The sequence below is a fragment of the Procambarus clarkii genome, chromosome 74, assembly GCF_040958095.1.
Source record: "Procambarus clarkii isolate CNS0578487 chromosome 74, FALCON_Pclarkii_2.0, whole genome shotgun sequence".
Classification (NCBI taxonomy): Eukaryota; Metazoa; Arthropoda; class Malacostraca; order Decapoda; family Cambaridae; genus Procambarus; species Procambarus clarkii.
The window spans coordinates 16,543,788-16,569,087 of record NC_091223.1 but is presented as its reverse complement, the minus strand read 5'-3'; the positions used below and the strand labels follow the sequence as shown (position 1 = coordinate 16,569,087).

General features: G+C 37.2%; 1 protein-coding gene across 5 annotated transcripts; it reads left to right on the top strand.

The window, feature by feature from the left end:
* On the top strand, nucleotides 1-22,738 carry IleRS (Isoleucyl-tRNA synthetase). 5 transcript variants are annotated; one of them, XM_045757063.2, is made up of 15 exons: nucleotides 1-140; nucleotides 1,232-1,369; nucleotides 5,354-5,510; nucleotides 5,651-5,801; nucleotides 7,352-7,540; nucleotides 9,761-9,894; nucleotides 10,753-10,902; nucleotides 11,485-11,921; nucleotides 12,257-12,356; nucleotides 13,194-13,376; nucleotides 14,143-14,420; nucleotides 14,926-15,042; nucleotides 15,569-15,947; nucleotides 16,858-18,053; nucleotides 21,169-22,738. In XM_045757063.2, the coding sequence occupies exons 2-15, from the start codon at nucleotides 1,236-1,238 to the stop codon at nucleotides 21,386-21,388; spliced, it is 3,825 nt and encodes a 1,274-aa protein (XP_045613019.1). In that variant the 5' UTR covers nucleotides 1-140; nucleotides 1,232-1,235; the 3' UTR covers nucleotides 21,389-22,738. The 5 variants fall into 5 exon arrangements, with proteins under 5 accessions (XP_045613019.1, XP_045613021.1, XP_045613018.1 ...); XM_045757065.2 differs by having other exon boundaries at nucleotides 25-162; XM_045757062.2 differs by having other exon boundaries at nucleotides 36-196.
* Nucleotides 22,739-25,300: the final 2,562 nt, after the last annotated feature.

The following is a 25,300-nucleotide window of genomic DNA, read 5'->3' as shown; positions in this document are numbered from 1 at the left end:
GGGAAACATGTGGGTGTGTGAGGAAGTATTAGGCAGGTAGTGCAGGCGGCGGCCGGCTGATGACACCACCACAACACTCCTTTACGGACCTCTACTTCAGCGTGTACCTCCCTTCTCCTCCTGTACCTCCATCTACTGAGGTACTGCACGCTACATTTCGAGGTACCGCACGCTATCAACCCACCCACTCCCTGAGGTACCTCACTCTACCTGTACCCTCTGAGGTACCAGACGCTACCCTCGTTAGCGTAGGTCGAAGACTTTGCTATTTTTTGTTTTTAATTTTGGGTTGACACGAGGGAGAAGAGTGGTGGTGGAGAGCTTGGGGTCAACAGCTGGTGTGGTGTGGTACAGGTGTGGTGCAGGTGTCGTGGTACGTGTCAGTGACAATGGGGGCAAGGTTGTGGTACATGTGTGGGAGGTCATCTGTGAACAGGTGGCACGAAAGTCTGTGTATGTGGTCTTTCGTGTTCAACACGAATCTGTTGAGTCGCTCTGGGACAGTTATGTGGATTAACTGTTCCCCTTTTTTTTTGGGGGGGGGAGGAGAGTTAAATGGGATTTTGTGATAATTGTGTGGCATTTTTATGACAGCTGTGTGGGATTTTTTTGTGATGTATGGGATTTTTAAGGGGATAGTAGTATGGGGTTTTGGGAGGATAGTTTTATTGCCTTTTTAGGGGTATATGTAACCCTTACATATATGGGAGAGTGTATGGGTCTCTGTTTGGAGTAGTTGTATGGTTTGGTTTTGGGGGGATAGTTTTATGCAATTTTTGTGAAGGATAGTTGTGGGATTTATGTATAACTATTTTACGGTTAATCTCAATTTATTATTGGTATGATCAGCTTTGATACTTTTATGAAAATGTGATATACAAAATCACAATTATTGTATATATATATATATTATACTGTATACAGTATTCCAAATGTTAATCATATTCATAAATAAAACTAGTGGATTTGTGGTGAAAATTTAATGACGGATAATTTAGTACATCAAGATTTATGTAGTACAGTATGGAAAAAGTTAATAGGTTTCTCTGCAATTAAGATTTTAAAATCTGTATCCATAAATATAAGCCAGGAAGTTTGTATTGGTACATGACTGCTTGCAGTGATGACCTAGAATTCTACCACCACACCTGGTTCTTTAATTTGGCTGATAAATACTGTCCTGTTCAAGACAAATTGAGTTTTTCTTCTAATGGCTCGTCTCTTTTTACAGCACAATGACCGAGCGCTTAGAATCGGTGCCAGAAGTGGACAAAATCTCCTTTTCTGGTGAGGAGGAAAAGATTATAGAGTTGTGGAAGAAAATTGACGCTTTTCATTCATGTCTCAAACAGAGCAAGGATCGACCAAGGTAAATATTTGGTTACACTTTGGGTAATGTAGAAGGATTTTCTACTACTGTATGTAAAGCTGGCAATAAATGAAATTAGCCAATAGTGTTTACTGAAGTATCATACATGGTTGAAAAGGATAGCACTTGAACTAAAGTTGTCACTTAGTTTCATTTAGGACAAGTGACTTGATATAGGGATCTTGATAAATATTAAGAAAATATAATTTAAAATAAAAATTTTGTGCATGCAACTGGTTTGCAAAAAGTTTGTTCCAAATTGCTTTTATCTAATAAAACATTATAGTGTACTATACCTGTTGCTATATGATAAAAACTCTTGTATTGCTGTGTATCTGAAACCTTTTCCAGCTGCACGGCATGAGTTGAGGTAGTTTTATAAGTCCTCTGAACCCCTCAGTCTACGAATAATTGCCCATTAACCACATTTGCACTTGACTGAGATAGGAAAGCATTTGAGTACAGTATTATAGGAAATGAGGCATAAAGTTATTAACCCTTAGTGGATGCTTTACAAGAGCTCTGTTATACATAGATGTATAGATCCCGGCCTCTCTGACCTGGCTCAACAATGTGCAAAATAAATGTATACCTTTTCCCCCTTAAATTTTGTTGTGGCAAAGTTTTTTTTTTTTTTTTTTTTTTTTTTTTTTTTTTTTTTACACCTATAGATCTACTATATGAATTTTGTCAGTGTTTGAAAATTAGTGGTGTATACGTTGGAAACAAAAATATTGGTACTGTATGTGCATTATAGTTTATGCATGGCTTTTGCTGAATATATTCGTTTATCAATTTTTCAACATTCCTCCTTATTTGTATAAAATTTTCCTTTAATGAGAACGAGTGCACAGGATCAAAATGCCTGTATAAAGGCATTTGTTTCTTGGTGAGGATAATTTTAATTACAAATTTGCTATGATTTAGTGTGTGTGGAGGGTATTTGGAGAAGCTATATTTAACAATTAATAAAAGTTGGTAGTTTAACCCTTAATATAAGCTATACAGTGGTACCTCGGTTTAAGAGTTTAATCCGTTCCTGGAGACGGCTCGTATTCCGAAAACTCATAATCCGAAGCCAATTTCCTCATAAGAAATAATGGGAAATGAATTAATCCGTTCCTGACTACCCAAAAACCTCACTTCAAACTAAATTTTATACCTAATTCATCTAAATAAACCTACAAAACTATGTTCAAGTTATTACTTACCCTTGCTGATGACTGCTGTTGGCGTATGGAAAATGGTGGGAAGGAGGAGGAGGGAGGAGGAGAGGTGTTACTGTTTGGAAGGGGAGTCCCCTTCCATTATAACATCAGGCAGTGAGGACTTCACTGGTGTGCACTCTGGCACGTTTTGCCTGCATACCACTAGGACTTGCTTGTCTTGCTAAGAATCTGTCTAAAGACACTTGTTTTTCCCTACATTTTAACACTTGTCTGTAGTAAGACATCACATTGTCATTTAAAAGGTCAATGCAACGGCCTGCTACAGCTTTATCTGGGCGAGTTTTTTCAACAAAACTTTGCAGTTCTTCCCATACTTCACACATTTTCTTAATCAAGAAGGGACATCCTCTACTGCCTCTACTCACAGCTATTTTCTTAGGTTGAACCTTACCAATGGCTTTCTTGAGACCCATGGCAAGATATAAAATAACAACTTTTATGCTCAAATGGCCAAAAAACTGTAAATCCTTGTGAAGAATTCAGGTGGGATAGTCACTGGGCGCGAGACACTGGTAAACTGAGGTGCGATCGCCATGCCACCACACCTGTATGTATGTGTATCAACACCCTCGTGTTCCGAGGCAAATTTTTCAAGCAAATCCTGCTCGTATACAGGGACACTCGTATTCCGAGGTACCACTGTATATTATTTATACATATAAACATAAAATGTTTATCATTCCTCTATCTGTATCATTCCTAATATTTTTCTGTACTAGGGTTTTATTGCTCTAGCTATTTTTCTCTTACCTTCTCTTGGCCTCATTTGTATAAGTAACTTTTTTCTACATGGCTTGACGATTTATTCTCATCTTGCTGAGCTCAGACCTTTCTCTAATACTGTATTTTCTTGGTCTCGTTTGTCTTGGGTCATATACCTACTCATATTTGCATGGTGGGACATGTATAATATAGTGCATATTAAGGGTGTGATGCTACTCTTCTTGAGAGGGCATACAATTAAATATACCCTACTCCTTACTTATTAGTTTAAGAGTAAGCTGCCTTGTACCCACCAGGTTAAAAAAACAAAACAAAGCCTGTCCAAGAAGATGAAATATAAAGCCCCTTAAGAGAGGGGGGAGGGGTCAAAGGAGCCACCAAAGACTTGGAGGCATTTCATTACATTCAATGCTGGTTTTCTGAGAGGGCTCTCTATGGTGGCAATGACTGTGGAGGGCTGTCAAAAAAGTGAAATTGCACCAGGGGCAGAAGAGTTACAGAAGTAACGCTACAGGCAGAAGAGAGCCATCGGAAGTAACACCAGGCATGGAGGAGAGTCGCAGGAAGTAACAGGAGGCGGCAGGAGAGGCACCGGAAGTAAGCCCCATGAAAAGTGGAATTAGTGACGAGTTAACTGTTCCAAAGCCTCTCGAACCCCAGCGCAGACCAAGGATGTTCACCAAGGAATGAGACTGGAAAGTTTACTAGGATATACAGGGGAACCGAGTTTACCATCACTCCAATTAACATAATTTTGATTTTATGTTAGAAAAATTAAATACAGTAAACAAATTTATCAGTAAAACGTTCTTATATTTTTTTTTTTTGTAAGTTCCCAATGTAGAATAGAGAAAAAGATGTAGAAGCCTAAGGTACTAATAGAAATTAAATACTGTATGGTATGTGAGAACTAACTTAAGTATTTTCAATAAATACTAATTATAATGTACTGAAAATAATAGCACAAGTGCAGTATTGTACAAAAATTATATAATACTGGACTGTACAGCCAAATAAAAGGCTATGGAAGACAATATCATTAGAAAGCTGAAAAGTGCTAGGAGGATATGGCAAGGATGAGCAAGCAAAAAATTACCAATCATCTTTCCCATAGGAATATAACCTTGCTTTTATAACACTTGGCCTATGAGGTTTTGGTTTCACTTGACGTCATTTCAGTTAATCGCAGTTTTTGGGAACCTAACCCAAACCTTCAATAAGGTTAGATAGTACAGAAACCTGTACTCTTTTCATAAAACTGCAAAGGGCTTGTCAGACCCCGAAGGTTAAACCCAGCAAGAAACACAGCACAGGGGGCCACTTTCAAAGTACAAGCGCCAAAAACAGCCTATAGGCATAGGCAGCTGATAAGGGTGTGAGTAACATGCCATATTACAAGCATTAAACAAAAAATTTCCCAGATTGTCCTCATCATAAAGCCTTGCAGAAGTCAAACTTGGGCACTGCTAAGGGCAAGGCACCTTCCACTGGAAGATGATGTCTTAGAGAGACACCCAAACCCACCAGAGAAGGCAACCCTGACTGGGCAAGGGCAACACTAGCAAACACCCAGAAATGATGACTAGGCATATGCAGTTTGAGGTGAACAGTTAATCAGCCACACAAAAGCAGCGAGGCATAAAAATCATGCATTGTGAAGCAGAACTAAATTATAGAACAAATTCACAAGTAAATGGCCCCCACAGGATAGAACAGTCTCCAGGACAACCAACACTCGTCTGAATAACGAGGCTTCGAAGAGATGGCAGGAATGAGGAGTGTAGCCACGATGGCAAACCCGCATGTTTAATTATTGCGCATGTCTATATTTGCCTTCCACTTTACTGTATCCCTTCTTCCCTTTTTCCCTTTTACCTTCTTCCCTTTTTCTCACGTTTTCAAAGTCAATGGTTCTACATTATAAGACTATAGACTTTGCAGATTTGTTATTATTTTATTTCTTCATTTTAGAAATGATTTTCAATTACTTTCATTATTGTTTAAAAAACATTGTACTTTTTTATTTTAATAGATTCACATTTTATGATGGACCACCATTTGCCACTGGTCTTCCTCACTATGGTCACATCTTAGCCGGAACCATAAAAGATGTGGTAACTCGATGGGCTCACCAGACTGGCTTTCATGTAGAACGTCGCTTTGGCTGGGACACCCATGGTCTGCCAGTGGTATGTATTAGTCTCAAAAATCAGTACTTTTCAGCATTTTTTGCCATTGTAATTATAGCCACTGGAAATTACTTGATATATTCATTGATAAAAATTAGTAAAAAAATTCAAACCTAATTAATTAACTACTTCTTTCATAGGAATATGAAATTGACAAAACTCATGGAATAAATGGTCCGGAAGATGTTGAGAAGATGGGGATTAAAAAGTATAACGAGCTGTGTCGTGGCATTGTCATGAGATACGCCAGTGACTGGGAAAACATAATCTCTCGTTTAGGACGGTGGATTGGTAAGTAAGAACCATATTTAGGTAAATTCATGTTACGTTAATTATAATTGTCATAATTTTAAGGTGCTATTGAAATATTTTTGACACTGAATTAGTTTGAGTTCTCCAAGTGTTAGCAATGGCAAGAGGTTATTGTTATTAGGGTGGCAGTCAAAGGGTCTGTGTCTAGATTCTCCACTAGTTGGTTTCTAATTAGGTTTAGGATAATTGCCATTTTGTAACTAGATCCTCACTAAATGTTGTGAAACCTAGTTGTTTCAGAGGTGTAGATCCTGCCAAATGTGGATGATACTCTTTTCTTAAGTGAGGTAATTTTTAACTCCTTCCAGAAAATCTTGTAAAAAGTTAATGATCTTTGTGTGGAGCAATGTATGAACAGGTGGGTGTCAAGCACAGTAAGGATACCACTTTGTCAGATCCTGTAGTCAAGCTGGTTCTGTCATGTGGTGATGGTTGGAGTAGTGAGTAGTTGATAGGTAGTTTAAAAATTATGCTTGGCTATCTTGGAGGCTTTAAAGAACATTTGGAGGAAGTGTTGTGTGGATTTGAAACGTTCTTTGGTGTAATAGAAATTTGTCTTTGTGGTGGATTGAGGTTCAGTATGCTCGGTGATTTTCTTCCCTAGAACAAGACTTCTGCACTGTATTTGCAAGGTTTTACAGCTTATCTCGATGAAGCTCAAAATCACTCGGGACCTGGCATGCAAGCTTTGACCTGGATGGATGCAGTGTTAAGTCTCACAGGAACGAAGTACCTTGTAGCATTATTATACGTACTTTACTAAGGTATGGCACTTTAAAGGAAATACTTTTTCTAAAGAAAGCAGAGCACACTCGTCTAAGTTAGTGATGAACCTGAGGAAGAACTCGTAAATTTTCAACAGGACCCATAACTTGTCAGTACTCGCATACTGTTTATTTATTAATACCCATCGTTATTTTATATGCAGTATATTCAGTCAAAAATCTAACGTTTTTAGTCTATTAGGAATGGAACCTGAATATAAAAGTGTAATATGAAATAATGAGTGAGGTAGAGATATGAAACCTGGGGATGTGAAGATTAAAAGTGTGTTTCTCTGCAGGCGATGAGTCACAATAACGTGGCTAAAGTATGTTGACCAGACCACATACTAGAAGGTAAAGGGACGACGACGTTTCGGTCCGTCCTTGACCATTCTCAAGTTGATTGTGAGAATAGTCTCAGGACGGACCGAAACGTCGTCGTCCCTTCACCTTCTAGTGTGTGGTCTGGTCAACAGTATCTTTCTCTGTTTGAATTTATTGAGGGTGTCCTTGTAGGGTTTTAAGAACATGCATAATTATAAGTCAATGATGAAATAAATATATTTGTAAAATTATCCAAGTTTTGATTTATGCAAGTATGTGAAAAGAATTCTATCTATACTTTTCACAAATAACTTGTTTTCCAAGAGCAATATGGAATACTAGTGATGTGCTTGTGTACTTTTGCAAGAAATAACTACTAAATTACTTTTGATGTCAGAAAGGAAATATTAACTAATAATTTCTCTTTTTCATGTTCTCCAGATTTCAAGAATGACTACAAGACACTGTATCCTACATTTATGGAAACTATTTGGTGGGTGTTCTCTGAGCTGTATCAAAAGGGTCTGGTGTACCGGGGCTTCAAGGTGATGCCTTTCTCCACGGCGTGTTCTACTCCCTTGTCAAACTTTGAGGCCGGACAGAATTACAAGGACATTCAGGACCCATCAGGTATTTTGGTATAGATTTTGTCCATGCTTATTTTTCCCTAGTAATACTGTTGCATTCATACACTATCCAACAGTGTCAGAAGCAAGAACTGTCAATTACTCAAGTTGTCCAGGAATACAAAAATGTTTGTACGTAACAGCATTTTGTGGTCTTCACAAAGTGGTGAACCTTGAGTTGAATGTTAATGGTGAACAGTTAAAGTGCTTGTTGGCTGGAACCCCGAGGGAGAATTTTTGAAAGTTGTGGAAATGAAGAAGAGTCAAAGTATCTTCTATGCCTTCCTCGAAATTGAACTTTTGACATCTTTCCAAGCTCTAGTCATAACCCATATGACTGATTTGATAAAAAGTTTGATTAAATTCTTTAATACTGCTGCCATCTTCCTATAGTGCAACTTGGAGTAGTTTTTGTAATGTTTTCCGGTTTATAATTACATCTTGATAATGGGTTAGGTGCCAGCAGTAATGGCATTTGTTTACTAATTGAGGCAATGGTAGGTTTATCAAAAATACTACTGCTATTTTCTGGAAGGCCAATCTATTTTAAAGTTTGTTTACAACTGGAGAACACAAGTTACAAAATTACTACTTGGAATATATTTATACTCCTCAATAAAGCTGGTTGGGCCCAGTAAATTGTATATAGTCTTGGATGCTTTGAATGTCCATGGATCTGTTCATTCCTTAGGAACTTGTATTCATGGGTTTCTGCAGCATTAGAACTGCACAGACAAACCTTTCCTTATTTTGCTTGTAGCCAACAGTAGTATCAGTGACTTCACTGGACCACTGCATGACTCGATAAAAGTTGCCAGTTTATCTTAGTTTCCTCTGCATTGTAAATGTGTTTAGGAGAGAATTTTTTTCTGTTCACGATCTCCAGATATTTGGTGCAATACTGCAGTGAAGCAGCAGTATCGGCAGACTGCCTGAACCCCCAATACATCTGATACCATGCCAGTTTGTAAAGCCATGGTTTTAAATTTTTGTTGGATTAATCTTGCTGTCTACACCATTCCTCTATTATATTAAATCTTTAGTTTAGCCTGGTTCAATATTTTCCTCTTGGCCATGACCTTAGAATTCTTTTATTAAACTTGGATCTCTCTTTCTTTAATATATCATTAAAAGTCGGCCTTGGTATTGTTTACTAGCTCTCAAGCAGCCACTTCAAATTAATGAATTATAGATTTCACATTTCATAGCAATTAGGAGCACATGTGACCTCTTGGGAATGTGTCTAGCTCCACCAACACATTTCTGGTGTTTTGAGCAGATATTAATAGCTGCTTGATACCCCGCTTAATGGGGGTTCTGGGAGTTCTACTTTCCAAGCCTGGTCCGAGTCCAGGCTTGACTTGTGAGAGTTTGGTCCACCAGGCTGTTGCTTGAAGCGGCTCGCAGGCCCACATATCCACCACAGCCCGGTTGGTCCAGCACTCCTTGAAGAAAACTATCTAGTTTTCTCTTAAAGCTGTCCAGGGTTGTTCCCGCAATATTTCTTAGGCTCGCTGGGAGGATGTTGAACAACCATGGACCTCTGATGTTTATACAGTGTTCTCTGATTGTACCTATGGCACCCCTGTTGATATTGTTGATGGATGTTAAGACAATAGTGCAATAAATCAGAGATAATCCTTTATCCTTCAAGATTGTACCACCTCACTCCTGCATGCTTCTTGGTGAATTATCTTGGAACTATAGGCCTCCTTCCCCGTGACTTGCCGCACAATTGACAAGACCTGAGTGTGATGGATGTTCATCCAGCATGTTACATAGAGTATAGTTTGGATATTATATGAATGATTAGTGGTTATCTTGAGATGATTTTGGGGCTTTTAGTGTCCTGCGGCCCGGTCCTCGACCAGGCCTCCACCCCCAGGAAGCAGCCCATGACAGCTGACTAACACCCAGGTACCTATTTTACTGCTAGGTAACAGGGGCATAGGGTGAAAGAAACTCTGCCCATTGTTTCTCGCCGGCGCCTGGGATCGAACCCAGGAGCACAGGATCACAAGTTCAGTGTGCTGTCCGCTCGGCCAACCGGCTCCCGCAAACACGCCATCACCATCAGTGATGGCGTGTCAGATCAGATCACACGCCATCAGTGCTAGTGATTTATAGTTTTGGTTTTTAGGAATTATTTTATTTCATAAAGTTTTAAGCTTATTTTAGAAAGCTGCACTAATGGAAGTTAGAGACCTGTTATTTTTTCCGATAGTTGTGGTGAACTTCCCTCTGCTGGATGACCCTGAAGTTAAACTGGTGGCTTGGACCACCACCCCTTGGACTCTTCCCTCAAATTTGGCCTTGTGTGTCAACCCAGAGATGGACTATGTCAAAGTCCAAGGCAAGGTAGGCCACTAACTTTTTCTCTTGAGTACTGTGCTGTGTATCGATGTTATTTATTCGTGTTCAGATGTTTATAGTTAGGTTGGCTTGTGTATTATATGAAGTATTTCAATGGCTTAACTTCATGTTGGCTAAAATAATTATATTCAGTTAAGATAGGTATGTTTTGAAAGTGTAATATATTAGGACAAATACTAAACATCTCAACTTACAGAGAAAATACATGTTAGTTAATTGACCTTCAAGAAGTTGTACAGTTAAATGCAAATACTATTTGACTTTAAAATAACCTCTGCAATGATTTAGAAATGTACTGTATTGAACTTGACAATCATTGATGCAAGTATTTATATCAATTATCAATAATTCTTCTTTATATCACAATAATCAAAATTTCTGAAGTGAAGTATTTATTTATATACAGTACACATAGAGAGGGGGTTTCTTTTTAAAAAAGGCACCCTTGGTGCTCCATTAATGTTGTCACAGTCGGCAAGATTGTGGGAGATGGGTACAGTGGTCAGATCTCCCCCTCCCTTGCTCTAAATACCCACCCCCACTAGGCCAATATGGAGGTAGATAAACATATTTGCTTCTCGACTTACAAATTTTTGTATCAAATGTAGAATCTAGTTTCATAGTTTTTCTTCACATATGGGAGAGGGGGGGTATCATACCAAATGTTGAGGGTTTAAGGTATGAAAATGTAAAAGCAAATTACACGACTTTGTGAATCTTCCTTATACAAGGGCATTCACTTGTATGCTGCATAGGATGCCTTAACTAAAGCCTAAGCTCTTCCTCAGATGGGTTTCCAATGAGATATTAACTTTATTTTCATTTCATTATTTTCCTTCGCAGACAAAAGAGAGAAATGGCATCTACATCATGATGGAGGCTCGCCTCTGTCAGCTCTTCAAGAATGAGACCGAGTATGATGTTATAACCAAGTACAAGGGAAAGGAGCTTGAGGGAATCCATTACCAACCTTTGTTTGATTACTTCAAAGAGGTAAGATGTAAGTGAATAACTGGATAACACAAAACCTGGCTACCCAGAAAATGCTACTTCAAAGAGTAGCCAAGGTCAGTTTTGGTAAATGTAATATCCGAAGAACTTTCGTGAAGGCAGGGAATAGTGGCTGAATTTTAGAACGCAAGAGAAAAACAAATCTGTAGTTGTACCATATTGTGTAAACCTATAGTTGGGGACGAAGCCTGCTAGGTTAACAAGAGCCTTCCTATGTCATCTGCTGACCTTTCTCAGGATATAGCCTTCAGCAGTGTCCAAATCCCAGGTACCTATTTGCTGGTAGGTAAACAGGCACCAGATGTAAAGGTGTGTTTCCCAAATGCTTCTGTCCTGCCTTGGGAATTAAACCTGGGATCTTTCAGCTGAACACTACTCCACTGGGTGTTCAAATGTCATTCCTTAATAATTGTTTGCCACTCTTCTCTTTACTGACAACACTATCAATGGAAAAAAAAGCATCTTGGTCTGTCTTTTGGTATTTATTCCAAGACAAATTTATCAAATTTTTAAGGCACAGAACATATGTATTATGTATTCTAAAGTATTATTCCTGAATTACAGAAAAAAGCAGATGGAGCATTCAAGGTCCTTTGTGATGGATATGTTACAAGTGAATCAGGCACTGGAGTGGTTCACCAGGCACCCTACTTTGGTGAAGATGATTTCAGAGTGTGTTTGGGTTACGGTATTATCAAACGTGATGAAAAACCAGTGTGCCCTGTTGATGATGTTGGTCGCTTTGTCCTCCCTGTGGTTGACTTTAGTGGCATTCATGTCAAAGAAGCCGATCCGGAAATCATTAAGCTTTTGAGATCACGGGGAAGGTTGGTTCAAGCAGATCGTATCAACCACAGTTACCCGTTCTGTTGGAGGTCCGACACTCCTCTGATCTATCGAGCTGTCCCATCGTGGTTCATCAGGGTAGAACATATGCAAGACAAACTTTTAGCTTCTAATGAGAAAACCTACTGGGTACCCAGCTTTGTTAAAGATAAAAGGTATGCATTTCAGTATTCTGTATTTGCATATTTTAGACTTTTACCATGTAATTTAAGCACTTTAACTATTTCCTTGTCATTAGCTAGCCATAACAATTTTGTAAGTGAATATTTTGGCATGGATTATAATTTTTTATTATTTCGAATAAGTTTTTAATATTATGTACAGAGGTGCCTTATAAATTAGATTTGTGCTACAAAATTTGTGCATAATAATTGTGCATCCGTAAGGGATAATTTTTGTAGCGACATGTGTAAAATATTACATAATGTGTTAAGTGGTTTTACAGAGTAATAATAGACTACAGCATAGTAATAACTAATTATTATGGCAGATTTGCAAATTGGTTGCGTGATGCTCGAGATTGGGCAGTCAGCCGTAATAGGTATTGGGGTACACCAATTCCTCTATGGGCATCTGAAGACCTTTCCGAGGTATGTAATTATTTACCAAGTTTTTCATGAGCAGTTATGAACAGCAGTTATGAACAGCAGTTATGTACAGCAGTTATGTACAGTTATGAGCAGTTATGTACAGCAGTTATGAATGACAAAATTTGAAAAATGATTTAGCGGCAAGATATAAACTCTTGGGAATGATTATAATGCCAATGGCTTTTATTTAAGAACACACTCCCAGTGCCAGGGCCATTTTTGTTTAATTTATATTTGCCATAAAGCAGATTACTGGTATAATGTAAGCAGTTCAGCAATACCTCACTGATAACACTGTCAAATTGGCAATTTTTTGTGTGGGGGGGGCTGTTATTTAGTATTTGAATTGTGGGCGGCAGAGAAGGAATATTTGGTAAATCGATGTTAGGTGATCACCGTCGGTATTGTTTATATAGATGGACAGTTGAGGACTAAAGACTGGGTACCACAAATTTTGAAGTCTGCATGAGTATTGTCACAAATTGGAATAAGAAAATAGTGTGTGAATAGATACAAAAATGTAAACTGCTGTTATTGCAGAATGTGATTTACAGTAGTAATTTTTTGCTGTAAATATTTAAAAATTCGTAGCTAGCATGTATTTTGCTTTATGAACTCTTTAGATTACCAGGAACATTTTTTGTAAGTTATGGCCCTGTTAATAGGAATATTTGGGTTGTTTTGTTTCAATAATATCTTCAATCACTTCCCATTCTGGTTACTCAAGTTGTGCAAAGTACAACCACCGATTGTGACCAAATTTGTGTATTCGACTCAATCTGATTTTGCTATTTAGTTTAGATCTTAATTTCTCTGTGGCTTTGCTAAACTTCACAGGTTGTATGTATAGGCAGTATTGCCGAGTTGGAGAAGTTGTCTGGAGAGAAAGTTACCGACCTTCACCGTGATAACATTGACCACATAACCATCCCGTCGGCCAAGCCAGGAAATCCACCATTAAAACGTATCTCGGAAGTGTTTGATTGCTGGTTTGAATCTGGTTCCATGCCTTATGCTCAGGTAAGGTGCATTATTGCTAACATTTGTATACATGTTTTGTGTGTTTTTACTACTACTGCATGTTGTTAGTTGTAGAATTGATCCTTGCATCCAACTCGGTGTAACCTCAAGGTATTCTTTCATTATTAGGCATTGTATCTCTTTCATTTTTCACTTTATCTGTGACACAATAACTAGGATATGTTTATTTTGTTGGTAATATTCTTTTCTTTTAAGCTTGTCTTCTATTTTTTCAAACCAGTGCCAGCAGCTGCCAAGACAATCTCATTATACTAAAAAACCACTCGGTGCATTCCATGAATAACTTTAATCCATACAGGATTTCCTAAACCAGATTGATTTTTTCAGTTGAAGTAGAATCCATTAAATAGTAATCTGATTAATAGAGGTTGCCAAGGTACAGCATTTGGGTAACATGCACCTGAACGCTGTTCAGATGTTGCATGTACATTAAACCAAAACTCTCGGCTCAAATGCTAGTGTTAAAAGACGTGTTTGATCAGGTGTGCATTGGTTTATACTAATTTGTGTGGCTTTCCTTGAGTTTTGTTACAAATCTCCAGATATTGTAGCCTAGAATCATAAATTAGTATCATTTAACGTTTGAATATGTTGAAAATACTAATATAAGAAGCTTCGTAGCTTCTGTGGCACTTTAAAAGTACTGTACTGTGATTGCATTTTGGGGTGGCGGAATTTTTTTCATTATTATACATCCATAGTCGGGTATTTTTTTCTGTTTTATACAATCAATTTATTTTTGCAGGTCCACTATCCATTTGAGAACAAACGAGAATTTGAAGATTGTTTTCCTGCTGATTTTATTGCTGAGGGCATCGACCAAACACGTGGCTGGTTCTACACACTCTTGGTAGTTTCGACAGCCCTCTTTGGAAAACCTCCGTTTAAGAATCTGATTGCAAATGGACTGGTGCTGGCAGAAGATGGTCAGAAAATGAGCAAACGTAAACAGAATTATCCAGATCCAATGGGAGTAGTTAAAAAATATGGTGCTGATGCTTTAAGGCTTTACCTTACAAACAGGTAATTAAGTGTACAACAGTCTTATTATTCTGATCTTCGTTATGCCTTCATTCGTTTTTCTCATTCTTCATTCTCATTATTTCTATTCGTATAGTTGCTTGGTGTAATAAACTTAATTACCTTTAATTTTTTCTTGTTTTAGTATTTTAATTTCTGCAATGATGGATAATAACAATTTATTGCCATTTAAAAAATTACATATAAGAGTGCGTGTTGCCTTTCTTTTTTTCATCTTTGTTTAGTCTATACCATTTAACTAATAGAGTAATATTGAAATTTTTAAATATTTATCTCTGTTTGGTTCTGGTGGATCACAGTAATATAGTTAATGAAATAAGTACAGAGGTTGGCACTATAACTTGATGTGATCATTTTGTAAGTAACATTGGCATTAGTTTACTTTATAGCGGATAACCTCTGCTTTGTCTATGTACAGTACTTGGTTATTGGTTATAATTTCAACTTTATGTACATGTAAACATAATATGGGTTTTTATGATTGCAGTCCAGCGGTTCGTGGTGAAAATCTACGCTTTAAGGAAACCGATGTATTTAATCTGCTAAAGGAAGTATTCATCCCATGGCTCAATGCTTACCGTTTCTTTGTGCAGCAAGTTGAACGGTAAGGAAGTGCATGATGATTAAGAATGCATTCTTTAATTTGTAAGATTTCTAGTTTTGAATTGTGTAATGAAGTTAAATTTTGCACTTGGTTGTTCATGTGAGAATGAATAGCTTGTAATACACATGACATCGTGACCAAACTTATTTGTCGTTGGTAAATTGACTCGCTAATACAGTGGAACCTCTTAATACTGTATCTGGATCAAATAGCTCTGGACTCAATCTGAGTTTTGCATAAAATTTGGATTTAAAAAAAAATGGCTTTTATTTTGTGTATAATTAGATTTCCTAGAATTATTCTGTAACAAATATACTGTGATTCATATGGTTTTAGTTTTCCTTAGTTGGGACAGATGGCTCTTTTTATTAGGGTATCACCATTGCTTAATTGCTGACCTTCCCCAAGATGCGACCTACAACAGTTGTTATAACTCCCACAGACCTACATATCTATATTAAAAATATTTACATCTCACTTATTAAATGCAGGTCAGTTGTAAGAACCGTCATCTCACATTTTGCAGATACGAGAAAGATGAAGGTGAAGAATTTGAGTTCGAGGAAAGTGTAATTGGTAAATCCCACAACGTCATGGACAGGTGGATCCTGTCGTTCACTCAGTCACTCCTCCGCTTTGTGCACCAGGAGATGAGTGCATACCGTCTCTACACTGTGACTCCAAGGCTTGTCAAATTTGTTGATAATCTGACGAATTGGTATGTGAGATTCAACCGCAAGAGGCTGAAGGGAGAGACTGGTAAAGAAGATTGTTTGAAGGCATTGGAGACCCTGTACTTTGTGTTGTTTTGCATGGTGCGAGTCATGGCTCCCTTCACACCTTTCATCACAGAAACCATGTACCAAAACCTGAAAAGAGTTCTCAAGCCTGGTGCCCTGGGAAAGGTGGGTTTCATATAGCATAGTATTGCAACCATGAGATTCTAGATAATTTACCGGCTGCAAGAAGATAAATGTTATAATTAAACCTATATATTTTAGTTTATATTAACCTCATTTATATGGCTTTCAGTTAATTCTGGTGAACTAGAATAATGTAATTAGGTCGAGTTTTATCTCTGGTTCTTGTCAAAATAGTGAGTGCCAGCTTTTTCTCTCTGTGCAGGTTTCCTCTGGAACTGTTAAACTAACATGAGATGAATTGGGTGTTATTCACAATCAAAATAGTGCAAGTAATGGCATTTTCTTAAGCATTCTTTGCTAGGAAGATGTTTTTCGAGTTTTCATAATGTAAAGCCCTGGGGTTCCTACTCCTTTGTATGAATGGGATGTGACTGTAAAAGCATTACAAATTCATGTATTGTGCATTGTAATACTGGTTTTGTGTTCAAGGTTATGTACACCTGCTTGTTTTACACGTTATAATATTGTGACTTAAATAGACTTAAATAGAAGATTGTACATGTTAGATAAGCTTCTTTTAGTGTTAAAATGCAGATGCATTAGGAATAAAAGTAACAAAAAAAGAAGTGTATGGTGTGTGATTGTAGTGTGGAGGCGATGGTGTGCATGATTGTAGGATGGGGCGATGTTGTGTAGGCTGGATGCTCTGAGTGGGAAGATTTAATATGGAGAAAGTGACTTGAGAAATGTGTACAAACACAAGCTAATGAAAGTATCCATAAGAACAAATTTTGTTTAATTATTTGACAAAAATCATGGCCATCCAGGAGAGGTTGTCTGTAATTTGTTTGTGCACGCGATGAGACTACAATACTTACTGTCTGTCTAAATTATACGATAGCACTGAATTTAATTAATTTTCGTTCTGTATCACTATTATTATTATTGACAGGGTGACACAAATTCGGTCCACTACTTGATGGTTCCGCAGCCAATAGAGAAGATGATTTGTTCGGAGATCGAAGCATGCGTAAATATACTACAGAGTGTTGTGGAACTAGGCCGTTATCTTAGAGACAAGGTCAACATCCCGGTGAAGTATCCATTGCCAGAGGTGGTAGTCATCCACAAAGATAAAGCCATTCTTGATGATGTTCTAAGACTGGAAAACTACATAAAGGAAGAGTTAAATGTAAAGAGTGTAACTACATCCACAGATAAGGAGAAGTATGGAGTGGCATTGAGAGCAGATATGAATTTCAAAGTGTTGGGGGCAAGACTGAAAGGAGATGTGAAAATGGTCCAGCAAAAAGTTGCTGAACTTACTGATGAAGAGATTCAGCATATGCTCAATTCTGGTTCAATTACTATTTTAGGACATACTATTGATGCTTGTGACTTGAATGTTAAATACAGCTTCAGTGGTGAGAGAGCAGCTGAATTGGCATCCAGATACGAGGCTCATTCAGATGACACTGCCTTAATTCTTTTGGATATTACGCCATCACAGGAAATGCTAGATGAGGGATTGGCACGCGAGGTTGTAAACAGAGTGCAGAAACTAAGAAAGAAAGCAAAGTTAGTTCCAACAGATGAAGTAACAGTATGGTATCATGTGGATGAGAAAGATAGTGATTTGGCACCAATTGTTACGAAGTACTCTGAATACATAGAGAACTCTACGAGGACACCATTTAAGCCAATCTCGGAGAAAGATAATTCAGCTGTGCTTATTGAAGAAGTAGCCAAGGTTAAAGATAGTCCTCTCAAACTAGTAATTACTCAAGGATTTTGCTCTGGGTGGTCCACCAATACAAACACTGAGGAGGTCACTGCTCCAGGTGGTGTAAGTTGCCCATGGGTCAATATCATTCTTGATGGTACTCCAAGGTATGGCACTAATAGCTGTAGTGCCACATTATTATTAGAGAATCCTGTTGGAAAGCCAGTAATTAGTTCATGTCAGCAAATGCTTGAAGAAGCACATGGAATCTTTGGATTTCCCCTTCAGCATGCCAAGTTACATGTAGAAAGAAAGCCAGTCGACAGCAAAGCACCAATTGCTTCCCTTTCTGGAAGAACAGTTGTCATCACCTATGAAAAAAACAAAGTTCCAGTTGCAACATCTGCAATTAAGCCATATAGCAGGTAAGTGTTCAGTTGTTAAATAATTTAACAAGTATATGGTCATCAGTCACTTTAGCAAGTTATTTGTATTACAAAGTACCTATTCACAGTTTTTTGAGAAAACGTATGGAATTTAATTAATTGTAGTAGCTTGAAACTTACACTGCAGTCTATTTCATAGGTCATTAACCCTTAAACTGCTTCCATTGCCCTCAAGTGATAGGGTACTGCTGGTAAATCTTTTGCCACGTCCTTCTTTCTTTGTACAGTTCTACAACATTTTCCCAAGCCTTAAACCCCGACACTTCCACTAGCTCGCCACCCTCTCTTGCTTCCCCGGAGCCTGAAGCCGATGATGTCCCTCTGGTTTCTCTGGCCCGTGTTTTTTCCTCCCTTTCGTTTCCTGCCATATTTGGGTCACTTCACCCTCTCACTCTTTTCATATTGACTGTGAACCCCTCTTTTGGCTTTCCCCAGCCTATGATCATCAGGGCCTAGATCCACCCTCCGTTCGCCCCTACATAGGGGCATCAGTCCCTACTCTCGCTTGTGATGTATTTTGACTCCTACCCCTTAGAAGGGCATTGTTCTCTTTCCTTTTCAGGAAGTACTGTATTGCCTATTTGTAAGATTCTTGGAACTCGTTTGAAGTACATGTATTGTCCCTTATGATGATTCTTCCTTGGCATTGTGGAGGGTCCCACAATGTGAAATTTTGAAAGTTTATACCCTTTGTACTGTTATGAAACTGCTTTTCCTTGAACATTTTTTTCGCGCCCCATTGCTCTGTTCACAGGCGAATCTAAGTATACCGACAGTGTTGGTTACTCGGTTGTTTTTCTTTATCAAACTTGCATGAGGTGCCTGCCCTCAGAGACAGGTGGAGCTTTATACAATTTTGTATGCTCTTTGTCAGCTGCTTTTTAGGCATAAAGTAATGACCATAATGACCATTGACAAGGTTGATAGTCTGCATTACAAGTAACACTGTTCACTCTTAAAGATGACTTATCCTCTTGGCCTTCCTCCTACCACTGTAACACTGTACTCTGGTAAATGGCTCTATACGTATCAGTCACATTGATCTAACTTATGAGTTATTAATAATTCAACCTACCCTAGCTTTGTGCCTTGAAGAGGGCACTCCAGACAGACAACCAGAGCTCAACTCAATAGTTTCATGAGACTGTTGGGTGCCTACTATGACTTAATGGAACAATGCCCTACTCCTTATTGTCTGAACTGCATTGTCCCACTTAGTTGTGCACTTCCTTGCTGAATGCTCTGATTTTTCAGGATGATTGTCTTTTTTTCCTTATGTTCCTCCTGGTACCTTGTTACTTTATAGAATCATTGATGAATACCTTTGAAGTTGCTTGCCTTATGCCTTTGTTCAGGTATTGGCATCTTGAGTGATACTTAGTGCTTTTGGACTATCCCACGACACAGTGCTACATAGTCTTCCCAGCTTGATGCATTCTCTTGATCATGACTACTTATTTGTGGGAAAGTATTTAAGTAATTTTTATTTTTTTTTAACTTAAGGGGCCGTCTGGTTATTATATTGAAAGTTGTTCAATGTCAACCAATATTATTTTTCTAGTTGCATATGAAAAGTGCTTAAATTGTCCCAAGTTTCAGTACTGCAGCGTAAATAGAAAGGGAGTTTTTTTTTTTTTTTTTTTTTTTGAACGTTTTTTACACATTTTCAAGTCCACACTTCAGAACACACGTGTCAGATAAAATTATTCTGTGACACTTTTCTGACACATTAGCATATTATAAAGGATTTGGGGATTTAGAATTTCCAAAACATCTTTAGTTTTCCTAATACAAATGTTCAAAGTTCCCCAAATTTTTTTTGCAAATATGGCATGTTTATTGCTATTATAAAATCAATAAATGAACTTAGAGAAAAATGAAAGCCCCCCAATGTAGAGACATGCCCTCCACATATACTGTGTAAGTTTCATGTAAATTGAATAAAAAAGGAATCAGTTTTGTAAACGTTTGTGTCAATTGAAAAAAAAACAGAAATGAATAAAGTTTAAGGTTCTAAAATCTGTGGCTGGGGTTGACATCAACCAATTTTCTCCAAAATTGGCATCCTTACAGATAGGCTTACGTACAGTCAGGTGTGTAAGTTTGATGCAAATCGCCCCCAAAAAAAATGAAACAAAAAAATATTAAAAAAAAAAAAGAAAAAAAATCCTTTTTTTTTTTTTTTTCCTTAAATTTTTTTTTCTAATTAAACTAATTATAATATTTGTTTAATATATGCTATTGTGATAGCAAAGAGTCGTAGTTATGATTTCAGTTGACACTTTTGATTGATAATCGATTTTAACCATTTTTGCATAATTTTCACAACTACTTCAATATTTTTTTTCTCCCTTCCTATTTATGCTACAATGCTGAAACTTGGACCAGATGAACCACTTTTCATATAGAACTTGCCAAAAAAGTTTGATTGAAATCGAATGAGTTTTCATTTTTTGCATTTTTGGACCCAGATGCCAACCAGACGCCCCCTTAAGCCAAAGTTGTTTGTTTAATGATTTAATCTATTGATGTAGCTTGGTAATTTTTGAGGAGTGTGTTACTGCAGTCTATCCAAACGTTTTGTACATTTGAAAGAAGTTGAGTGAAATTGAAGAGAGTTAGATTTAGTCCTATAATGTTATAAATTTGTAATTTGTTAAATAACCAGCTAAATTTATTATTACCAGTTGGTGCTGATAATATTAATGGCAACTTGATGCCAAGAGGCACTTGAACACTAATGTTTTAAATAACATATTGCTTGAAAATGCAAATAATTACCGTTATTAGGGGCAGGAAGCTTGTACTTGGGCTTATCCAGGTCCTGGGCCAACTACAGACCTTACCTAGGATGCAACTCACAATAATTGTCTAACTCCTGGCTACCTATTTTATTGTTAGATGAACGAAGGCATGATGAAACAAAACATGCCCAAACATTGCTCCCCTGCCCGAGGTCCTCATTTGAGTCAAGAACAATAGATTGGTGTGCTACAGGTCCCTGTACGCTTAAGCTATACTTATCTTATTTATCTTTTATATTCAATACTACTATGAGATTAAACTGATAACTTTCTTTTAATCACTTGTCCAGGTTTGTCAATGTTGAAGGTTGTGGCAAGAAGGGCTGTGTGGTGTTAGAGAATCCCTGTGGCGATGGCATCATGTCGACGCTGACTTTCACAAGTGTTGTGCAGAAGATCTTGGGTTTGACTTCCAAGCCTGCCATCTTCACTGATGCAGAGAAGCAGCATCCACTCTACCTTAATGGGAATAGCTTAGCTAAGCTCAGTGGATGCAGTGTGCATGTCTGAGTGATGTTTGGGAGAATTTGCAAGTTAGATTGATGCTCATCTCCTAGTGTTATTTCCTAATTTCATAGGGTGGGAGGAGGTCAAATGTTAAAAAATTTACAAAATATAGGAATGTGGTATGAAAATGTTCTGTCACAAAGCTGTCATGATGGTACTGCTGTTTATGGTGTCAACTCAAGAGGAACTTGTGCTGTATTATAGCATGTAAGGTTTTCCAGGAATACTTGGCTTCACATTTTAAAGTATAGTACTCTACTTTTTGTGAAACGTAGATGTATTAATACAGTATATAATATATTGACAAATTCAATTTGTAAGATAAATACAAAATAGGTAAATAATAGCTGTCTCTTTAGTTATGTGGGGGCTTGAATAAATGTATCGTGTCACAGTCTCTCTGAACGTAGTCCCTTAACGGGCATTTCATCACTAATTTCCATTGTTTTTAGTGCACTTGGAAGAATGCAGCCATTACTTTGGCAAAGCTAAGTCAGATCACATTTGTAGAAAGAGCCTCCTGTAGGCCCTCTCTCTTCTCTTTTATTAGTAGATTTTTCTCTATTAATTAAGCTTCTTGCAATTTTTTTCTTATATCCTTTTTCCGATTCTTCCTTTTCCTTCACATACTTCTAGCCTTTATTTTACCTTTTACTTTATTCTTACCTTCTCTTTCATCTTATTCTTATCTTCATCTTTCTTTTTTATTCATCTCTTTCATTTCACTCTCTTCCCTCATACTGTTCATTACTTCCACTCTTTCTAATACACGACTTGATAATAGTCCAAGACCGAATCATTGTCATTTCTTAATTTTCTTGTGTGTCGTTTAGATATTATATCTTCAGCCACGTTATTGTGACTCGTCTTCAAAGACATTCATGGTGCACTGCTTGGAATATGTCATCTGCCAAAGGAATGGTTGCATTCTTACTACCTACAACACGGCACTAGTGAGATGTGATTTAGTTTGACTGTCCCATCATACAGGAAATTGTTAGGGTAATACTTTTTTCTTCTGCAACTTACATTGCATATATATGAATATATTTAATTAAATATCCAATAATTTTTTATATCATGATTGAGGTACCAATGTTCCATATTTTTTTCAGTGGCATGAGTTGTCATCCCTTAATACTTAAGCCACTGTACATTATCTAATATTTAGATACCAGTACTTATTGTTCTTGAATGCTAGGAGCATTTTCAAAGTATAATCTTTTGTGATTTAAGTGTTAAATTATAGAATATTTACTCTGTATTATGTTGTAATAAATAGCAGAGGGAAGGTGTATTTGACTGGAATGATTAATATACTGGCTGGTTTTATCATGGCCATGGAATATAAAAGTGTAGAAGTTTCATTAAATCCTACTGGCTCACCTGGATGCCAGAAAACTGAAAATCCAAACTACAAGAGATTGTGCAACATAATTGGGGCTGTGTAAGATGGTAGGTTGAGCATCTTTACAACAACACTGTTTAACTTGTATCTTTTTCCAGGTTCTTATTGATTCTTTCTAAGCATTGTTTCTCAAATATTTCATTTTATTTAAGATTTGGTTAGTTTGCCAAAGAAAATTATGGAAACATTACCTAGCCCACCTATCATGGTGTTCAAGAGAAAACTCAATAAACACCTGCAACGGATACCTGATCAACACGGCTATGATTCATACATCAGGCTGCTCACAGCCTGATGTATGATCCAACAGCCTGGTTGACCAGACCACCAACCAGGAGGCTTAATCAGAGACCAGGCCATGGGGGACTGAATCAGCACAAGGTAAGGAGTTATAAATTTTAGAGCATTGTCCAACACACAGTAATGCTTTTTAAATTATGGGGGGGGGGGGATCACTGTAGGCTAAGTATTGAATTACTGTATTTTAAAAAGTGATAAACATAAGTAGATTAATTATCAAGGATATTAATAGTGTGGTACAACAACAAAAATTTCAACTTAGGTTAGATAAACCCTTCTCATATCTGTGACATGTTTATAACTCCATATCAGCCTAGTTTGGTCCTAATGGTGTGTTGCAGTTTGGAACCCTTTTATTAATCTGATGTTGCTAGAAGATTTACGGTGTGGCTGTTCTTGTTGGAAGTTGTTCTCTGGGGAGGTGATGGCGAGTATATGTTGTTTGCCCTCGGCCCATCCTCCAATAATGAAAGTACAGTATGTACATACAACAAACATTTAGTGAAATGTACAAAAAGGTACTGTTTGATCCAGAAAGGTTTTGAATTATCAGTCTTAAGTAATATGCTAAAAAAAATTTGAGAACTGAAGAACCTAACTTGTACAAGGCCTAATTAAGCAACCCTAGGCCTAATATAGTACGTATGTGCTCTACTAGGCCAAGGAATGTTTTCTGGACCCTCTACAAGATTAGTACAGAATGTAAATATTGGCTGCAACAGTCTATTTTTTACCTTTGACCAAATAGGTAATATAAGTACCATTTTAGGAGGATAGGCTGGTTGCAACATAAACTATAGTAATTGGAAACAAGTTATTAATTCCCAAGACCTGCAATATCCAATCATTCACCATTCAAAGTTACATATAAATTTTATGGATGTAAAGTGTTTGTTTTATACATTGCACATTTACAGATTAATAAGTTAACACTAGTTTGTTTCCACTTTAAACAAAAGCCATTAATATGTATTTTTGTTGCTGCAAATTTGGTTGGGATTTTTGAGGTTCAATTTCCATTATATTTGCTGATTCTGGAATGTGTGGGAGTCTGTATTGCAATATGTAAACAGTATTACAATAATAGGTCTTGGCTCTTTAAGGACAGTATTTCTAAAATGTTTTCCTCCTAGGAATGAATTTGTCAAGTGCTTGAAAACAAATATGAACATTCTATTAATCGTTTTCCACTGATGGAGTGGAGACAAAAAACTGTATTTTATAGTAAAGGTTATAGCTAAATATTACTTTCATGTGTCCAATTATGTCACAGTATACAGTGTAGTATCACCACAGCTTCAGAAGACCAAGAATACTGTAGTGTAAGCCATATACAGTATTCAAATATGCTATATTCACTCCCTTGACCTAGCTTTCTTCTGTACAATGTCCCGTGCTTTATTCACAATCCCCATGACCAAACTTCTACTCCCCCTCTGTATTCATTTGGACACCTTTCACCAGTCCACCATGATCCATTGGTCAAACGTTCGCAAACCATCTCAATATGCTCCCTCATTCTAGCAATTTATTAACTTGTGCATTCAACTTTAAATTTTTATTTCTTTCTCAGACTGCTACATAGTTTTGATACCTTCTTTTAATAATCACTTGAGCATCATTTCTACTTTTCCTACTCTTTGATTTTTCATTCATACCATACCATTTTTACATTACATTATCAAAATTTGCTCAACTTATGTCAGCAATACAGTAAGTAATGATTCTGGGTTAGTACAAAAGTGATTATTGTACTCTGGCAATGTTTTTGGTTGGTACGTTGACATAAAAATGAATAGATTGTTGTAATACTGTAAGGGAATATATCTACCAAAAGTATGCTCTTTTGTCAAATGTTTGTTTTAGGCAAAAAATTATTAAAGTACATTTATATTTGAGTGGGAATGGCCATCCACGTGTACAGTAATCTGCCAGTTATTCCACCAATTTGGCTGGAGATGGCACTAATGTACTGTGTAATACTCGTACATGTTCTGTACATAAGTAGTATACATAAGTCCACAAAGGGTTTAATATGTGTACATTACAGTACAACAAAATTATACAACTATAAATTCTAATTTTTACAGCTGTTATTAGAGTGGACCAACCGGCCATGGATGTCTTCTAAAGTCTTTGCATTTAAGTATTAGAGAAGATTGCTTATGTAGAGAAAGGAACTTTTTTCCCAGTATTCTGACGATTAA